The following is a 19,809-nucleotide window of genomic DNA, read 5'->3' on the forward strand; positions in this document are numbered from 1 at the left end:
GTTGATGTGGAATTTCATGCTGGTTTTGTGGACTCTGGAGAACCTCCTGTGGGTCTGACTATGAAAAATACGTGGCAGCTGCAGTTCTGGACCATAAAACCAATTCCTTTTGGTGATTCAGCACCGAGCTCTCAGGCAAATGAAGAGGTTGAACAAGCAACTCATCCTCTGCCTCAGATAAATGATTCCATACAAACCCAGGGAGTGTTTTATCATGCACTGTATTTATTCTGAATGAGGAATCAACAGGACACATTGCCAAGCAACGTCATAGTTACAGAGGTACATGACACACCACTCCAAATAGTACCAACATGAGGCTGAAATCGGTGTAACACACTGAGCAAAGCTGCCCAGCAAAAGCAGCAGTAGATGAGGGCTGCAGAAAAACTGAGGTAAATCTGTCCAGTTGCTTCAAATGAAGTAACTTATTTCTCTTCCAGTCCCTGTGTAAGCAAACTAAGGAAGTATCCTCAAGGCCACTGGGACATGTGAGACTGTTGGTGGCAGTTTCACCAAATCACTGAGGTATTCATGGTTTTAGGCACTTAAAAATAGGCTGTGATCCCACTGGGCATGATTTAGGGGCTGCACAAGGATCAGCTCCAGGAAAAGCTGCCCAAATGCCTTGGCATCCTTATGGAGATGTGCTTTCAGAAAAACACCTGTATGAAGACAGCCTTTCTCAGAAGCCAGCCATTGGAGATGATCTTCTGCTTGGTCTGAGACAGCAACTGTCCCCCAGGCAGCTGTGCCAGCAGCCAAGGTTGACATGGCAAGGGCTGAGAAAGATTTCAGGAAAATTTAAAATGATAGAAAAAGGGTAAAAGCTATTAAATGTAATCACTCAGCTCTTTAAAACTGCTCACAAAACTGTGCCAGATTCATTAGAATGCTTTTCAAAGTGGGAGCTGCATGGTTGTAGCTGTAGAGGTGCTGTAGTGTGGGTGGTGCTGGGTGTGGTGTGACAGGGAAAGGTCTCTCACAAGAGCTCCCTCTAGGCTGCAGGGTGAGCGCCGCTGCTTTGCGATGCCAAAGCCACCGAGGTGTTTTTTTAAAACATAAGCCAAGGAGACAATTCAGGAACCATCTGACATCTGTTCTTGAGGGTTCGAGGTGAGTAATTTTGGAGCCAATGAAGACTGCTCTGTGGCTACAGTCCTCCCACACCCCTTTGACAGCTGGAAAACCTCAGCACCAACACCCCAGCATGAACTTCACAAGTGGTTATGGAGCCTACAGTCCACACAGTTAATGATGCGTTGTCACAAAATTCTGGTGAGGTCACCCTGCACCAGCCATTCGACAGAAATCGTGGGATCCTTAGGGATTTCTTGGTACAAACTCCTCCTAGTTTCCTGGTTAAGTCTTGTAAACACATTGTTAGTAAGAAAGAACAGTCAGTTTTAAAAAATATCAAAGCTGGGACCTGGTGGAGACTTTGTGGATGTCCTCATCAGGAATTGATTCCCCTGCTCATTCATCCCTAAAACTGGAATCCTCTTAGCATTCCAGAAAATAAATGTGTGTTTTAGACACAGAAATCCATCCTTAAGTTGGGGAAAAAAATCAACTCCGGATCACTTAAGACTATTGAGAAATTTTGGTTGTTCCTCTCCTCTTGGTAAAAGTGTTTCTCCACCAATCTTCGGACCTTTTTTCTCCTAGAAACAGGAACCATGGAGAAAAGAAATTAACCATGTGCTAAGATGTCTCAAAATATTTTTTTTTATAGTTTTTGCAGGGCTAAATTATCTGATTAAATACTGACAGACACTCTAGGAACCTTGACATTTGGAATTCTTACAACTCTAGTCCAAAGCAAATTCCCCACATTTAAATAAAACAAAGCTTCAAGAACAGAAAGCAAGAGAAAGTCCACTGAAGCACAGCCTGCAGGTACCTCTATGTACCTGACAAAATGCAGAGCTGCTTGGTTTTGCTGCCAGGTGTAAGGGCACTAAAACAAAGCATGGGACCTAAGTGCCACACCATCCTGGGATGGAATAATAAGTGTGTCCAGCAGGTCAAGGGAGGTTCTCCTGCCCCGCTACTCTGCCCTGGTGAGGCCTCTGCTGGAACACTGTGTGCAGTTCTGGCCTCCCCAGTTCAAGAAGGACAAGGAACTACTGGAGAGAGTCCAGCACAGGCCACTAAGATGATGAAGGGACTGGAGAATCTGCCCTGCGAGGAAAGGCTGAGAGACCTGGGTCTGTTTAGCTTGGAGAGAAGGAGGTTGAGGGGGGATCTCATTAATGCTTATACATATCTACAGGGCAGGTGTCAAGAGTATGGGCTCAGACTCTTCTCAGTGGTGCCTAGTGACAGAACAAGGGGCAACGGTCACAAACTCGTAAACAGTAGGTTTAACCTAAATATTTAACCTCAGAAAACTCAGAAACTACTTCTCTACTCTGAGGGTAACAGAGCACTGGAACAGGCTGCCCAGAGAGGTTGTGGCATCTCCACCCCTGGAGACATTCAAAACCTGCCTGGACAAGTTCCTGCGTGATGTGCTCTGGGTGATCCTGCTCTGGCAGGAGGGTTGGACTGGATGATCTCTAGAGGTCCCTTCCAAGCCCTAAGATTCTGTGATTCTGCAAAAAGTACCAAGAGAAGCAGACAGAGTGTTGAGGTGCTCAGAAACTGCTGAGTCACACTTACCTTGAGCATCCCGTCTCGTTCCCACTTGAAGAGACCACAGGTGCTGAAAGATGAAGCCAGCAGGTGAGGAGCACTGTTGTGTTTGCTGCACAGCTTGAGGGGCTTCAAAACTAGCCCCACACCCTGCCTGCACTGCTTAGCACAAGGGCTAACATTCCCACCTTAGGACATGGTTTTGTGACTCCCAACACGTTACCTGTGAATGGACAGCAGAAAAGCCCCATACACTATTTCACGAGGCTCTTTTCTTACCTGCAGGGCTTTTGTGGGAGCCTGTGAAGGGAAATAGCTCTGCTTCCACAGGGACATTTGAAAAACCGCTTGATGGCCTCATGCCAGTGGTAGTCGTGGCTATTCTGCACACAGGTCTCCAGAGGCTTGAAATAGGTGTAGTTACACTGTTGGGGAGGACAGAGAGAGCTGTGAGTCCTTCACCAGCACATGAGGCTGGTAGCAGCTGGACACCCAGAGGAAAGCACCTCTGTCTTCTTCCATCCCGAGGAGAACAACATTCTGAGACTGCCCCAGGCTTTGTCACTGCTCCTTCTAACACCACCCTCCTCTCATTGCCACCACCCTGTGTCCCAGCTCCTCATGGGGGCACACAGTGCCCCTCTGTGCAGCTCAAAACAGATAGGAAAGGCTGTGAGAGGGAATGTCCAGCAGGGGCTGAAACTCTGGGAATGTGAGGTAACTCCTGCCTTCTTCTCAGCACATTGAGGATAGTAACAAAACTCCACTCCTCTTCCTGATGGCAGATAGAGGAATTCCCCCCGTGTTGTGTTTTCAAGGCACTTCTCTTCTTTTGCCATGTAATATGGGGAACTGAGGATCCTGGTAGAAGGCACATTCAAGGAAGAATCTGATAAAAGTCTTCAGGACACCAAGACCCAAGGAACCCACTACCATAAACATCAAGCTGAGATGTTCAGGCCAGCACTAAAGCCTGCCTTGACAGTATCTTCCTGTCACTCAGTGCTGCTCTCAGCAACAGCCATCAGGAACAAAACTGTCTCTGTTTGATCCCTGCACTGGACTGTGGCCAAGTGACTAATGGGGAGTCTGCAGGAGGGTCCAGCATAATTCTGTACAACCCATGCCCCCACTACCCTGCTGCCACCCTGGGCCCCCTTCACTCACCGTTTTACAAGTCACAACTCGACATTTTAGTTCTTTAATGTTCCTCATCTTCTCTTCCATTTCTTCCTTTTTCACCAGTGGCTGAAAGTATTGCTCCTGCAGCTCAGCCTCAGCCTGTGGGGCACACAAACAGGGTTGTGGGGAGACGATGGGAGATGCCACTTTACAAATACCCTCAAGGAAAACGGCTACTGGGCATGCTTGAAACAGACTTCAGTCTGGGAACCAGACAAACACCAAATATCTCTTATGTAATAAAATTTCAGCAAGTGCTGTGCTAAACCAACTCTGAAAGGAGCCACTTCTGAGATGTAGGAATGGGAGGGTTTAACAACAGCTTGTTCTAAAGCACATATCTACGAGGACAGGGCAGGGAGTCAGATGTAAGGAATGGAATTGGTTTCTCAGCAAAAATATACTCCTCAGAAGACCTTAAACCAACTAGGATTTCATACCAATACAATGTGTCCAAGACAAGAGCCCTGTGCCACTAGAGGGGATGTATCCCCTGGGAACATGGTCAGCAAAGACCCTGATGGGAGAAACCCAACCTCTTAGCTTTCCAGGACAACTGCTGGCATTTCACAGGCTGCACAACTTAGGTGAGTCCCAGAAGAAGGTGGCAGCTGTCTTTATGGGGCCAGGATTGTCAAGAAATGAGGGACAAAATAAGCACGTTAGTAGTTTGGTTTTAAGGCAAAAATCATCATCATTTTGATCATCCACTAGGCAGGAAACTTCACTGATTCTTCCAAACACAGGAAAAACAGGTGATGGCAGCTTGACCTTACCATGGCTATGGCAATAAAGCTGACCTGCAGGCACTGTGCCCTGTGAGCTCAGAGACCCCTGACCCTACTCATCAGGGGAGTCTGGTGTCTGACATGTTTGGCTGTCTGCTTATACGTGAAATGAGGAGTCCAGATAGTTCCTTAGTTCTGAGCCCTCAGTCATGGCTGGATTGAGGCTGTACCTCTTTCAGGACATCTGTGTACTTGGACTTGGCATTCAGGATTTTCTGGAACTCTTCTGACTTCAGATAGGCCAGCTGCTCACGCTGCTTCTTTTGAGCAGGTTCCAGTTCATCCATATCTAGGGAGACAAAAAGGCTCAGTCCTAGAGATCAAGTTCAATTCAAGGTTGTGATCTCTAAGCAATGATTCCTGCAGGAGATTTTTGTTCAGGTCAAACAGCAGCTTTTCATAACTCAGGAGAAAATGAAGCCAAGTTCAAATACAGCTTCAGAAAAACTAAAAAAGAATTAAAACATAATATTGCATCTTCTCTCAAAGTACCATAGTAGGAATTTTCACATCAGTCCCAGGTAATAAAGCAGTGTTGCCTCTCTGACTGATGGAGAAGTTCTAAAGGGAATGAAGCAATCCATCCAAGATCACACATTAAATCATTAGCAGGCAAACTGAAGTTCCTACAGAAACTTCAGGTACTTCACAGGTGGGACTACTTCTTCATTTCCCTTGGCTAAGTCAGCCACACATCCCAGATGCTCAAGTGCCAGAGGAAAGGGAACAGAGGTGAGGACAGGGAGATATCAGAGATTACATCTCCCACTGTCTCCACAAGGTTAGAGATTGTTTAGCCTTTGCAACAAACACTAACAGACCTAAACTTGGACTATTTTTGGCACAGCAGTTAAGTCCTTAACCCAGTAACTACTGCTCCATTTAGCAGGACATAACCATATTTTTTCTATTCTAGAAGCTAATATTACATACCATTATTTGCTTCTGTACCTTGTGGCTGAGCAACATTTTTCTCAACTCTTTGCACAATTTCTAGCACATCATCAACATCAGCTCTTTTCCTCTTGACACTGTTTGGGTCAGTTTTAGCAAGAACCTGACCTTTTGCTCGCAGTCGGTGTATGGCAGCCAGCTAGAAAACAGGAAAGAGCAGTGAAAGTGTTGGTGACCAATCTGGCTCCCATGTTCCTGCTTCCAGAAGCAGCAGAGGGAGCCTGTCAAATGGAGGAGACAAGATCCACTGGCCTTAGCACAGAGCTGACTGAGGAAAAGTCAAAGGAAATTTCCAGCTCTGCTGTACATCCAATTCACCACCTCACCCAAACTCTCAGGGCTTCCCAAACCACAAAATCACCCCTCCAGGAGTGTTACCAGGCTTGATGTCTCTGCAGCTGTGCTTTAGCTGCTTCACAAATCAGCAGGTTTCCCAGAGGAATCAAATCACTTGAGAATTCCCCATAAACTGGTCAAAATTTGGAACAGAAAATAGCATACAACTCTTCCTTTCCATACTCCCAAAATGCTAAGACTCCTTCTTTCTTCCTGGAAAATTTTCTTTGACAAATATATGAACAGACTGATGCCAAGCAAAGATGCTGCCTGTTCTAGCTAGACACCAACCTTGTCCAAACTCATGTCACAACACAGCTAAACCAGTTGAGCTCCCTGTTGCTTACCTGGCAGGTGGGAAACACTCACAATTCACAGCACCAGCAAAGCCAAAGAACAAACATACATAGTTTAACACTTCAGATGTCCTAAACCTCCAAAACACAAGCTCCAAAGAGCAATCACTGGTAGAGAGAGAAGCTCTGTCCCACCTTCATGAAGAACAGAGGACCAGGACAGCCGCACAGCTACTCCAAACAGCTCTCCAAAGGTAATTTGCCCAGGGCATGACAGACTATGTCAGATCATGAAGAATGGAGTCAGTTCTATTCAGAGGACTGGCAGCAGGCATGAAGAAATGCTTCTTCAATTTAAAGTTTAACTTCAGGTTCGTGACTTAAAGATGCTCTATCTCCCCATCTCCTTCTCTGCAGTCCCATCCCTGCTGCTCTGTACCCTGTCCATGCCCAACTGGCATTTGCTGGAACTGCCAGTTTTTCGGTGGCTTCACTGATAGTTGCCTTCAGAGAAGATCAAGAGCAAGCTCATAAGCATCACACATCAGACAGATTGTAACAACTCACTTCTGACCAATTCAGGTGGATTTTTAACAAGCCAAACATTACACACAGGCCCCTCTTTAGCAGCTGTTCATCTGCTCTGGAAGTTGACTACAGACAAGATGGTAGCATGGACCTTGGCACTAATGGCTGTCAAGAACTGCAGGTCTCTTGTGTCCTGTAATACAGGCCAGGCTGATCCGAGGAATCAGGAACTTGACTAACATCAGTACTAACCTGGCCTAATCTGATCAAAGACTCCTCTACTACCCCAAAAAATTTCCCTTAACCTCCCCTTCTTAATATTTAAAATATTCAAATTGCTGTTACCTTTTTGGCTTCTGCCAAGCTGTCTAGCTTTGGTGCTGGAGGTGGAGACCCATCGAAGAAAAGGATATCTTCTCCTTCTGAAAAGCCTGTGCCCAGCCTGGGTCTTTGAGGATTTGATATTTTTGCAGCTTTGGGAAACTCAGCCCCAGGCACTGGGGAATGGAGAGCAGACTGTCTGGAGGAGGATAGGAGAGCAGGGCTTCCAGCTTTACTTGTGTTTTGGAGAAACCTTGTGAGACAAGAATAATCCATTGAAACAGGGACCCACAGCAAAGAGACAGGGTTCAGAAACAGGTAAGAAGGGATGCAGACTGTGATTTCTAACTACTTGGCTTTTTGTTGCTAGAAAAACTTGCAGCAATTTAGGCATTCAGGAGAATAAAACAAGACTGGTAAGGAACTCATTGGGTCGCTGAAATCAAGGATGGTTTGAAGAAGTCGTAAGGAGTGAACTACCAATTGCTGTCAGAAGCAAAATCAGACAGAAGTACCAAATGAAGCTGGGAAGTGGGAACTCAAAGCACTTGGTTTGTTTGAAGAGGTAATTATGCAGGGGGACTACTCATCACAGGAATCACATAAATGTTTAGGTTAAAAATCCCCACCTTTATCATGGAAAGTCCCTGAAACACACTGGTGTAGGCTGGAAGAGTATTTAGGGGAAACAGCATCATGATTGTGCCAAGTTTTACTCTACTTCAGGTTCTGTTTTGGCTCTTGTTGAGCTTTTTGAGGCTACTTGGCTACACCAATCTGTCTCACTCAAGGTGGCCCGTAGGACGTTCTTCTTAGGTTGGTTAACGAGATATGCACAAAACACTTGGCAAACCTTAAGGTTCAGAACAACCCTGCAAGCTGGCAATAAACAGAACCAGGAATTTGGTTCTCCACTGAATACTGGGGCATTTCTATTTAAATGATGTTTTTATCCAAACAGCAAAGCACCTCCCACAGTCATACTTGGGGCCACAGTGATGGAACCTTTCCAGTGCAAGTCAGTTTGTATTTACCGCCTCTGAATCTCCTCAGATCGCTTTTTTCTGGCCTCCAGCAACTTCTGTTTCTGTTGCTTGAGCAGAGCTGAAGCAGAGACAGATTGGAAATTGGCCCCATGTTTTTTTTCAGCATCTGGGGAAAAAAAAAAAAACCAAACACAAAAATAAACGAAAATAAAGTCACTAATATTTGTTCAGAAGAAATGTGTTTTCAGGAGTGGGTTTTCCTTCAGGCAAAAAGGACAGTACCTGCTTTGGTCCAGTGTTTGCAGAGGTTTCGTGCTCCAAAGGTTGGCTGTGCCAGCAGTTCCTTGAATTCCTCAGAACATGGCATGGGTCTCTTGGCTGCACCTGGAGCAGAAGAGGCAGAAATCCAATAGTTTTGGTGCCAGGAAGGGATGCAGGCCTGGCTTTAGAGATGTAGTCTGCTGGTCACCTGAGCAAGCACCCTCCCAAAGTAAGGCCAACATCTATGTTACATTTGGTTGCCCCAGGCCTTGCCCTCACAGAATACATCACTAAGACATTTCTACCCCTTCAGCAATTCTGTCAGTCAGTCAGTTCCCCTGTCTGTGATGTTCCCACAGTTCCCATTTTTAGAATGGTCCAAAGCCCTGCAGCCACATCATCTTATCCGTGGGGAATCAAGAACAGCAAAAAGCTAGAGACAGGACACACGCTATGCTGCCTGAAATGGAGGCAACTAAGGGAACTGAAAGATGTGAATAAGACATCTAAGTGGCACCTAGAGCAGATAGTTCAAAAAATCTGTCATCTGCTCTCTACCAAGCATAAAGAGGGCATAATATTAAGTGCTTTGCAAAAACAAAAAGGAGCCAGAGATCAGTGACATCCTAAAGGCTAAAGAAGGAATATGCTTTGAAGACCATAAAAGAATAGCACTAGAAACAGGCTGGGTACACTCAGGAGGTCCTCTGCATCTCAGACCTGACTGATTTATCTTTAGTGTTCTTTGGAAGATTTCAAGACTGAAAGAAGTAATCTATTTTAATCAAATAAAATAAATTATCTGGTTCCAAGTTCTAAAAACTTCCAATTCCCATTAATCTGGCCAAGATCTTCTGTCATGGTCTGAAGACAGGAGACTTAATTCAGGGGCACTGTTCAAAAAAGATGCAACAGTTGCTTAGCTACATTTGCCTTGCAGCTGGGATCTCAAGAGGGAAGAAGAGTTTTGGTCAATTCAGAAACCAGCCTGCAAATGGCTGTAGCAAATCAATGGCCAGATTAATTCCGTCAGTACCAGGGTCCTGGGACACAGCTACTTATCAAGCTGGCAGTCTTGGGGGTGAAGAGACTACATGGATAGTCAAGTACCAATTTTCTGCCTGGTTTCCTGGACAATTGCATCAACTCCTCTCACGACCAGATTGGAGAGAGTGGTTTGAATCTTCTTTTTTGGTACTGCAGCTGCTGCACTAGAAAGAGGAAACAAAACCACAATATCAGAGTTTTCCCATGCTTAGAGCAAGGACAAGAGCTCAAATGCTAGCTCAGTGCTTCAACAAAACACCAGCCACCCTTTATTTAATCCAAATCGGTGTCTCTCTGCTGTCATCTACCTGCCTTTGGGAAGGACGTGGATCCAAATCTAAATTCTAGCACAATGTTTAGGATATCCCATTTTTCCTTGAGTTGAGATATGTATTTTCCTCTGCATCAAGAGAACACTAAACATAGGTCCTGACTCACTGTTACTTTCAGGGATGGAGAAAAGGCTGGAATTGCTTAATTATTGTGCAGTCACAACAGTTACCTGTCTGTGGGTAAGGGAATGAAAGCCATGTGCAAGCACAGGGCTTAATCAAGCTGTGACTCAAGTCTTTCCACAGGTGTCTCCAGGGGAATTTGTATAAAGGATATGGCCCCTCCACCTTAGTTATGAGCTGCACACCAACCTACTGACCTGGGTCACTTCATAACGGTCAGGGTGCACTGATGCCCCTTTATTAACACACATACCATGAGTCAAGTGCTTGGGATCTCATGATAAAATTCCTTTCATCTACTGAAACAGTGGTTCCTGGCTTCACAGCATGGTATTAATTGAGAGGTAAAAACATCCCTTACCAACAGCTTGGTGCTAATTGTTAAAATTTTCCTATCAAAAAGCAGATACCCCATGGAGCCAGGAGGATTACACCAAATGTGGGACATTTATTTCTCTTTGGGAGAAAGGGAAACGTCAAAGGGATCTCTAAGTAAAGAGACCACTTCAGAGACAGCTCCACGTTCACTCGTATATGTGGGAAGTGCTGTTTATTAGTGAGGGAAATCAGTGGTTTATCTTACACTGAGGCTGCATATGCTGCTGAAGAGACACCTCCATAGTAAAACCCATCTTGACACAGCCTCTCCTTCAAACTGGGATTTTTCCGACCAACTCTCTTGGGAATGCGGCCCCCAGAGAAGGTGGCCTGCAGATCCGCCCGCTTCGAGCTGAGCTTCTTGTACTGAGATTGTACATGATATTGACAATACTCACAGTCGTTCTGAAAAGAAATGGGAGAACCTGTTGCAGAACACTTGCAGTTACAATTTACTTCATTCTCCTTCACCTACATCTATCTTTCTATCATTAAAATGAAGTAACATCTTGACTGCAGCCCTCCAGCATTTGACCAACTCAGTGAACATATGCCCACGATCCAGCAAGGAAAAACAAAACCAAACTTGTCCATACTAATCCCTGGGAAACGACCTGTGTGTTAAGGACTTCATCCATCCCAGGAATTACAAGGGCATTCCTTAGCTCAAGCCAACTGATATCCCAGGTCCTCTTGCCCAGATTCTGTACTCTTTGACTCTGAACTGTATGCAGTCTTCTTACTGGTATGAACACAAAGGAAAACTAACATGAGAGCTATATATTTCATGCACTCGTTTCATAGAAACACATAAAGTTTGGGTTGGAAGGGACTTCAAAGATCATCTAGTTCTGCAGGACACCTCCCACTAGACTAGCTTGCTCAGAGCCCCATTCAACCTGGCCTTGAACACTTCCAGGGATGGGGCATCCACAGCTTCCCTGGGCAACCTGTTCCAGTGTCTCACCACCCTCACAGTGAAGAATTTCTTCCTAATGTCTAACTTAAATCTCCCCTCTTCCACTTTTAATCCATTACCCCTTGTCCTATCACTACAAGCCCTTGTAGGCCCCCTTCAGGTACTGGAAGGCTGCTATAATGACTCCCAAATTTCAAATTAATTCATTGGGTTTCAGTCAATTCAAGGGAGTTTGGAACTGCAGATAAATGAGCCTGCCAGGCAGAGCCAGCAGTGCCATAAACATACTCACTTAGGGTGTTCTCTAATTTTTTACTAAAAAAATAAATCCATTCTCTTTGATATTCATCTGTCCCAGATTTGTGTAATTACAATTATCCCACAATCAAACATTTTTTGTCAATAATTAAAGAGAGACAATTCCTTCACCACGTTCTTCTGCCAGACAGCCATCTAGTTTGTTCCAGGTGGCACTGGAACATCTCACTGACATTGAGAGCTCTGTGCACAGCCACCTCCTGGAGTGGGTATGCAAATACAGCCTTGCTTTTCTACAAGTACCTTCTGTATTTGTCTTCCTTCCACTCTACACACTTCAAGTTCCTACCCAGTTCTTCATTACTTCATTTTTGCTCCTCCTTTTAAGTGCTAACCTACTAATTAGATAACCTTTCTGACTTAAGACAGGGTTCCTTTCAGTCATCATAACATCATCAGAGCCATGAAGTCACATGGTCCACATAGTTTAAACCAGTACAAGACAGTATTGTGCCTAAAAGAACAATCCCAACAGCACTTTCCTCTCATGTTCAGTGCCCCAGATTCAGGTATAAATATTGTGGTGACAGTTAGGGGTCAAGGCCACTACAGCACCAGCTTTGCATTTAGGGAACTACTGTGCTACTGCTACAGTGCTGTCACAGAAACAGCTCCTCTGGGTTTCATTTTTAAGCTTCACCACCCACTTTAATGAGTTACAAGTCAAGATTCAGAGACAAGGCAAAGAGTTGGAGCATCAGTACAAAATTAGCAGACAGATTTTTACCAGCAACTGAAGGATACCCTAACTACTGAGATACAGACCAGGTTCACGATCTGTGCACAAGGATCACCATTCTTCTTCCTGGCTTTGCAGGTGCCCATGTCCAGAGCCTCACCCATGAGGAGGATCTTTTGGGGATGGTCGACAGACAAACACACCTAGAAAAAAAAACATCAGACCCTGCCTGGATGGCCTTCTCTCTAGAAGTCACTGGCTTGCCTCTGGCCCAGTTTGGTACCTCTGGTATTAACAACACAGTTTTAAAAGGCATGCCTAGTTTAAGAAAGCCTCATATCCTGTTTAGATTGAGAAAAGGCTGTTAAAAGAAAAAATACTTAACTTCTTTCCCACAACAAGATGCAGGACATTGGATTGCTAAGCTCAGAGCCTTAGGAAACCAAGGACCAGCAAAGGCAGATCTAGCTGTGCTATGACGACAGTCCTGTACAGCCATTTGGCTCTGATGCCATTGTGGAAACCACACTTGGCAGAGGATGGGAAGACAGGATGTCCTAGAGCTCTCTGCCCCTCTCTGTATGTCTAGGGGCAATGAAAACTGTGGGACAGTGTCATCTTCACACCACCCAAAGGTGCTAGGATTTGTATCTGTATTTAAGAAATACTTTGGGAAGCCAGTTTTAATGTAGTTCTAAATGGGCACATTTAGCTAAGAACAGTCATTCTTAACAGTTAAATATAGCCTTACATTAAATTTGGTATGCCTTTCTACTCATCAACAGTACTTTCTACTGCATGTTCATGTTAATTTAAGCAATTATATAGCTTAATAGACGATTAATGAGATCCTTAATTTTTCCATTTGGAGAATTTAAAATGCAAAACACTACATCACCAGTTACTAGATTAAAATTCCCCTTGACAGAAGTCAATAAAAAGGGTATCCATTCCAGTGCAATTAAAAAGATATTTAAAAAAAATTATTAGCAAACTGAAGCCACCTTATATATTTTAATAAGCAGAAAAAAAGTAATTCAGCATGTTCTGCATTTTTAAGTAATTGATTAAGCAAGTGAACTATTATGTATCAACTTGCTATACATAACACATTGTTTGTTTAATAAATCAAATATTTCTTCTTCTCAGTTGTGATTTCAGAACCAGGAAACATTTTGTAAATCACATCTCATGCTTAAACTAGAAGAGAGAAATGAGCTTCCCCACCTTTTTCTGCTGTGAAAGACCCCTAGGCTGAAACAGGCATTGCACTGTAGTAGAATAAAGTAGCAGAATAAACTGAAATAAAAATACACTCCCTGCATCTCTGGAAGAGCTGACTGCTACAGACAGTGCATTCAACACTTGAATAGACTCTGGTTTTAGATTCTTAATAGGGCCCCTTGAATTTCAGTCTTCCAGAAGGCCAGGAGCAAATACAAAGCATGCAAATAACTGAATGCAATTCAAACTGTTGAGGCAGACTGCTGTGAGTTCAAGTTCAGCTTCAACATGCTAAATCATAAAGCCCAATCTCAAGTAGATATTAATAAATTCAGCTGTGGGGTTTTCTCTGCAGCTGATGGGAAAAATCCTCTCACCTCATCTGAGCCTTCTTTAGGCTTCATAGGATTAGCATTGAGCAGCCCAATGACTGTGCCTTGCTCCGTCTTCCAGTGCTCTTTGTGGACATCACCAAACAAGAAGAGTGAGACACACTGACCGAGATCCCGAAGGTCGTTCAGCCGCCAGATGCTGAAGGTTCTGCCCTGGAACACACATTGGCTTTCCCCTCAACTCTCAGCAAGGGGCCATTGACTGCATCCCCTCCTGCTCTTGCTTTTAAAGAGTTACTCTGATGGTTTCACCCCCTGGGCCTTCCTGATTTATACAAGCAGAATTTGTAACCTCAGTAGAGGTTAGATACAGTAGCTCCAGCCACCCACACAGCCAGTTCTGGGATTCCTAAAGTCCAAAACAGCCACCAATCCTCCTCATTTTAAAGCTGTACAGCAGTCTTGCTTGCTGAATAAAGAGGGTTTTACCTCACTAAACAAACAAAACCAAGGCATGTCCAGATCTTTGTTTCATCCATGACTTTCTATAGGACATGTGCACCATCCAAGACAGAATGACCTCTAGGGAAATGATGGAAAGGCTGGAGCATGATAATCTTTAAGGTCCCTTCTAACCTTAATCATTCTATGCTTCTATGATAAATATCAAGAGTCATAGTCCTTTTTTTTTTTTTCCTGACTTTTAACATATAACAGTGGATGAAGAGATTGATGCCATGGTTGCATTAGCCAAGATCTCTACAGCAGCAGAGTTTCATTAACTACATGGAGTTGGCTGATCAAGCTGAAGATCTAATTAAGTTTCTCAGGAAAGAAGACCAGCATTTCACTTGAACTGAGCAAGGGATACAACAAAGTCACTTACATTATTTGCACTCTGAGGAGTGATCTTCTTCACTATGACTCCAAATGTTACCCAGTCTATTTCCTCCAGATTTTCTGCAGCAAGTTTGCTCTTCAGCTGGGACAGTCGGATGAGCTTCCGGTTTGTCATTTTCCTGTCCATCTCAGCTGAGGACACACGGGGTTTTCTAGCTCAAGGAAAAGCATGTAAAAGAGAACACATTTGTTAACATAAATGGACAGGGTCAATCAAAACCATCCAGCATTCTCCTGAGGAGACTACCTCTTGCTGCAAAATGCCTCAGTGCCTTGTTTCACCCTGAGGTCATTTGAAGCAACCCCCCTTGGTTTTGGACACTGTACAAATATCAGCAAGCTACTGATCACACTGGGTTCTGTTCAAACAGCTTTACTGCAACTTCGCCCCAAGCCTGAATTAACTCCGCTTATTTCAGGAATGACTGACTATGACTGTCTCAGCACAGTCTGGAAATACAGCACTGTTTCTGGTGAAAGACACTGTGAGTATTCAGAGACCTCTCGTGGCCACACCGAGCAGGGGCTTGCCAGTGGCTCTGGAGGCTTCAGGGTGCGGAGCAAAATCCACTCAAATGGAACAGCACAGTCAGGCTGTGCACATGCCCACTGCTTCCCTCCTCCACCACTGGGGACATCCAGGGAAGGCAGCACTAAGGAATTGATAAAATGATCAACCAGCCAAAGTTGTGGCTTTGTGTTACATCCCCTAAGGACAAGTGGCTAATCTGACATGGTTAAACAACATATACACCAGAAATCAGAAATCCAGTCCTCTGTGCACCACAAGTGTGACTTTTGTCACACACAGGACATTGGACTGATGGTGTTTTCTCTCCTGTTACTGCAGAGTGATGTCCCTAGACAGAGCTCAGTGCTGGGCTGCTGACCTTAACCTCAGTCCTGAGAAGGTTTCCACAGATACCGGCTGAGTGGTTGCACTGGAGCACGAAGGCATGTGTGAAGTCTTCTCTCTGGTCACCTTACTGGGGGTGTTCCCTGCAGCAGACTTGAGAGGCTGGAATGCCAGGCTGAGGACTTGTTGTGGAGAAGGAGTCTTGTTCTCTTTAGTAGGTAAAAAAGCAAGAAATAAAATCTTGATAATGAAAGAAAACTTCTAAATAAAACCTTATACCTGACCAGGAGCAGCACACTTAAGAAAAAGGTGTAAAATGCCTTATTTATAATGATCTGGTCCCCCCGTCAGCTGGAAACTGACAGCTCCAGATCAGTCACAGCAATGAGTTCTGCCTGGTGAGGAGGTTCCCAGAGCTGCTCTGATTTTCCAGACAATCTGTAGGATAAGCTAGTCAGACTACTACTGGTGCACTCAGCAGTGCAAAACTATCCTGGATGTGTCTACACTGCAGCTGGGAACTAGACAGATTTTGGACAAAAGTCCAGTCTGTTTCAGTGGAAGGCAGACTGAGAATGGTACCTGCTGAGGATGCTTTTGATTTCTGGATTCCTCGCTTGGCTAGTGGTAAAGGATTGCCCAGCTGAGCTGAGAAACATGGTGACTCTTGCAGTTTCTGAACTTTCCTTTCCTTTTGGGGTGGACAGGGAGTTTTACCTGGCCAAGAAACAAACAAACAAAAATGAATTAAATCTCAGCATCTGGATTCAAACACTAAGAACTGCTCAAAATTAAGTGATTAGCTGAATAATAAATTCACATAGAAGCCCTTCAGCTAAGTTGCCAGCAACTGAAATGCAACAGCTGGAAAAGCCCCAATGCCTCTTCCTCATGATGACCCAGAACTCTGGAAGTCATTGATGCCACAAAGCTGTGAAAAGTAGGAACACCCCCTTGCTTTTCAATGTTTCCATGTAGTTTTATTACTACACCAAATGTGCTACAGCAACAAACATAGTTTTGTTTTCTGAGTGCACCAACATCTGCCAGTAAGGGACACTTCCAGTAAAAGACCCTGGAACATTTCAGTCATGAAAGCTGCTCCACATAGAATCAACTCACCATGCAGGTATTAAAATTGCAGCTCATTAATTTAGTCTCCAGCCACAGGAAACAAACTGTGTGGGAATACACCAGAATCCATTCCTCCTTGCTACTCCGTGCCCACTTTAGGATTACCTGGAGCCTTGCCTATAAATTGCACATTGGTAGGCCAACAAATCATAAACCCATTTAATTAGTCTCATTACCAGGGGTTTTCTTCTCAGGGCCTGAATTGGATTGCTGCCCAATAGCAGTCTTTTGCAACTGCTCCTGTAACGTCTTCATCTGTTCTTGCAATTTTCTCAGCTCGGCTAGGAAAGAGAGAAGAGAAAGGATAATAATTAAAACAGTGGGAAGTCACTGCAAACAGGATTTATGAGATTCCTGGGAGTCTGGGATTTTACTAAATCATAGGAACTTAGGAAACAAAGACTTGAGCCACAGTCCATTTTTCTTCAGGCTACAGAGCTCACAGTGAAGGGACACTTTTCCATACAGCTTGGAGCTGACTTCTCTCATATAAATATTTTACTTGATGGTGTGTTCCTTGCCATGCTGCATAAGCTGAACATAAGACAATTTAAATGGTTGATTACTGCACTCCTTATTATAAATAAATGTTTCCAATATAATAACATATGTGGCCTGGACACATGAAGGCTCAACATCCAACTCTGCTTCCACACTGACTGGTATAGCAGAACTTCCTGCTGATAAGTCCTATTGGGGAAAGGATTGCTGTGCTGGTGAAAGATGCCAGGATGACAACCCTGAAGACTGAAGCACCATTTCTCTTCATCAGACAAGGCACAGGTCCACAGGCAACCTTCCCTGTCCTGCTCACCAGAGCTACCTTAGTCTGGCTCACTTTCAGTCCTCTGTCTTTCTTTTAGGAAAATGAGTTTGGTGAGTTTGGCCACTGAGCACTGAAAGCTGCACTTAGAAACTTTCACAAGGTTCTTCTGTATTCCCCCTCTGGGCACCATCTTAAAGTGAGAAGCAGCAAGACCTGCTTCTGCCCATTAGATCTCTAGAGACAAGATATCTATCACAAATCAGGTAAGAGACGCTGTTACAGAAACCTTGCAGTTCTTGGTTGGTCTTCTCTTCTGTCTGACTGGTAGCTGAAGCGGGAACATTTTCTTCTGCTGCCTCCTCTTCCAGCAGGTCATCTACATCTCCAAACAGCACAGCCAGGTTCTCCTTCTGCTCATCAATCCTGCTGTCCTCAGTATCCACCTCCTCAGTATAGGAAGCATCATCTTCTGCATCAAAGAGCTCGTCGTATTCATCTGGTTCTGCCTCCTCATCCTCTAGAGCATTTTTCCCCTCAGGAGAACTCCTCTCCTCAGTGGCCTCACTTTCTTCCAGGAGGGAGGCCAACAGATCCAAATCATCATCACCTAAGACAAAAATAAAACTCAGTATTATTTCTGTTCAGTTAAAGGAAAGCTGGCCTGGATAAAAAACATCCAAGATACTCTAATTACAACCTCCTGACAATCAAAATTGAATTGGTTAAGCAAATAGCATTTAAAAAAAAACTACTTCAGCTTTGGCTAAAGATTGAGCAGCTTCCTGCTGCCTGGTGGGATGGAAAGGTGACACTCTCAGCTTGTGACTCAAGCTGGCTAGTCAGCAGAAAAGTTGCAGGTGACTTTTCCTGGCTTTTCCTCCTAGGCAGCTGCTTGTACAATCGCTGCTGTTACAAAGAAAAGCCTTGAGCCCTGTAGAGGCATAGCTAGGAGCTCTACAGAGACACTCATGTGGCCTTTGCTAGTTGAAAGTGAAGAGGAAGATGCAAGACAGGCAAGAAAGATTATTCTCAGATATGGTTTGCTCAAGGAAGAGAACAGAGAACAAAGAAACACAGATCAAAGGGAAAAAAGAAAACCAAATAGAGAGAGAAAAATTGGACAGATAGCAGAACTGAAATTCAGAACATGTCAAGAAATTTATTTAGCCTTTGCTGCTGAAGGAAACAAAATCAGTGAAGTCAATGCAACGTAATTTCCTTTGCTAAAACGATTACCAAGTTTTCTGAACACTTGACCTTACTAACACATTGGTCAGAAGACAACTTTCCTCCTGAAAGCAAGAGTACTTTTCCTCTTACCGTCCATGATTTCACCAGGATTTCTTCAAGAGTCCCTCAAGGAAAAATATTATCTGTTATGGGGAGAACAATATTGAAACTCTTAAAATAGTTTTAGCCAAACTAGAAATACAGATTGTGTTCAAGCTCCTTATTTGATGATTTGCAAACTGTTACCTGGCTATTGTTCACAGTTGCAGATGAGGACTCAAAAAAATTTAAGACCCTCATATAACTTTCCTACATCTAAAGTTTTACCTATGCTGAACTCACTGCAGCATAAAGGCATTACTTTTAGAAAAAAACTGTAATAAACACAGATTTTAAGAAATGCCTACCATGTCCTCATAATAGTAACAACCATTTCCACCTCAGTGGTCCTGTGCTATAATCATAATTACCATTTAACTAAAGGAAATATTCCAAAACAGATTCAGTTTTCACTTGATAATGGAAGGTGGTAGCAGTTTTGCTCTCTCCTCACAACACAGCTCTGAAAGCATGTGCTCTGCATTTCTCACGGCTCCTCTATTTTTCATGACCGTGTGTCTGAAATGATCAGCATAGGCATATTCAAGGGAATACTCTGGATTAGAGAGAAATCCACTGGGGATGGATGACTTACAAACCCAGACTCTGCATCTCTGCTTACAGGTGCTGCAGACTTTTTGTTTCGCCCAGAGACTCCATTTTTAAATAGTTCTCTCTTCTCTTTTGCTCCAGAATATGAATTTCCAGTAAAGAACAGAACTCAGAGCACGCAGGAGACCACACATTACCAGCCTCCCACTGGTGACACTGGCCCAGGGTTGAATCCTGAGAATCATCCTGCTTGGAAAGGACCTTGAAGATGCTAATCAAGTCCAACCATAACCTAATTCCAACAACCGAATCTACACATTGGGTGCTTATATCACGTCCCTCGGCACCACATCTATATTTCTTTTAAACACTTCCAGGGATGGTGGCTCCACCGCCTCCCTGGGCAGCCCGTCCCAGTGTGTCCCCACAAGGCCTGGCAGAGCTTGGCTTTGCTGTGCCCGCCGCCTCCTCCTCCTCCCTTCCCACGGGCCACGGCAGCCTCAGGATCCCCATCTCTATCCTCAGGGATCCCCGATTCTACCCCAGCACTGCCCGAGATTCCACTCCCCTCCCCTCCCCAGATCCTCCTTTCTCTCCCAAACCCTCTCCCCTCCTCACTCGGCCACCTTCC

General features: G+C 44.3%; 1 protein-coding gene across 1 annotated transcript; it reads right to left on the minus strand.

Annotated features, from left to right (window-relative positions):
* Positions 1–1,580: 1,580 nt before the first annotated feature.
* On the minus strand, positions 1,581–18,624 carry MCM10 (minichromosome maintenance complex component 10). The gene is made up of 19 exons (XM_010001289.1): positions 18,618–18,624; positions 17,584–17,904; positions 16,708–16,812; positions 15,980–16,114; positions 15,432–15,606; positions 14,528–14,693; positions 13,687–13,854; positions 12,172–12,288; positions 10,375–10,574; positions 9,400–9,500; positions 8,311–8,412; positions 8,077–8,194; positions 7,067–7,295; positions 5,559–5,700; positions 4,778–4,896; positions 3,805–3,918; positions 2,917–3,062; positions 2,665–2,707; positions 1,581–1,664 (listed from the first exon to the last, which is right to left on the minus strand). Exons 1-19 carry the CDS (start codon positions 18,622–18,624, stop codon positions 1,581–1,583), a joined length of 2,592 nt encoding a protein of 863 aa, XP_009999591.1.
* Between the last annotated feature and the right edge of the window lie 1,185 nt (positions 18,625–19,809).

Source organism: Chaetura pelagica, unplaced genomic scaffold (genome assembly GCF_000747805.2).
Source record: "Chaetura pelagica isolate M959 unplaced genomic scaffold, ChaPel_1.0 scaffold66, whole genome shotgun sequence".
NCBI lineage: Eukaryota > Metazoa > Chordata > Aves > Apodiformes > Apodidae > Chaetura > Chaetura pelagica.

Excerpts from the sequence above, each read along its gene's own strand:
- MCM10 (XM_010001289.1), bottom strand. Across the intron at positions 13,855-14,527 it reads CTCCTCAGAGTGCAAATAAT|GGCAGAACCTTCAGCATCTG; the intron begins GTAAGTGACTTT and ends TGTGTGTTCCAG. Across the intron at positions 4,897-5,558 it reads AAATGTTGCTCAGCCACAAG|ATATGGATGAACTGGAACCT; the intron begins GTACAGAAGCAA and ends TTGTCTCCCTAG.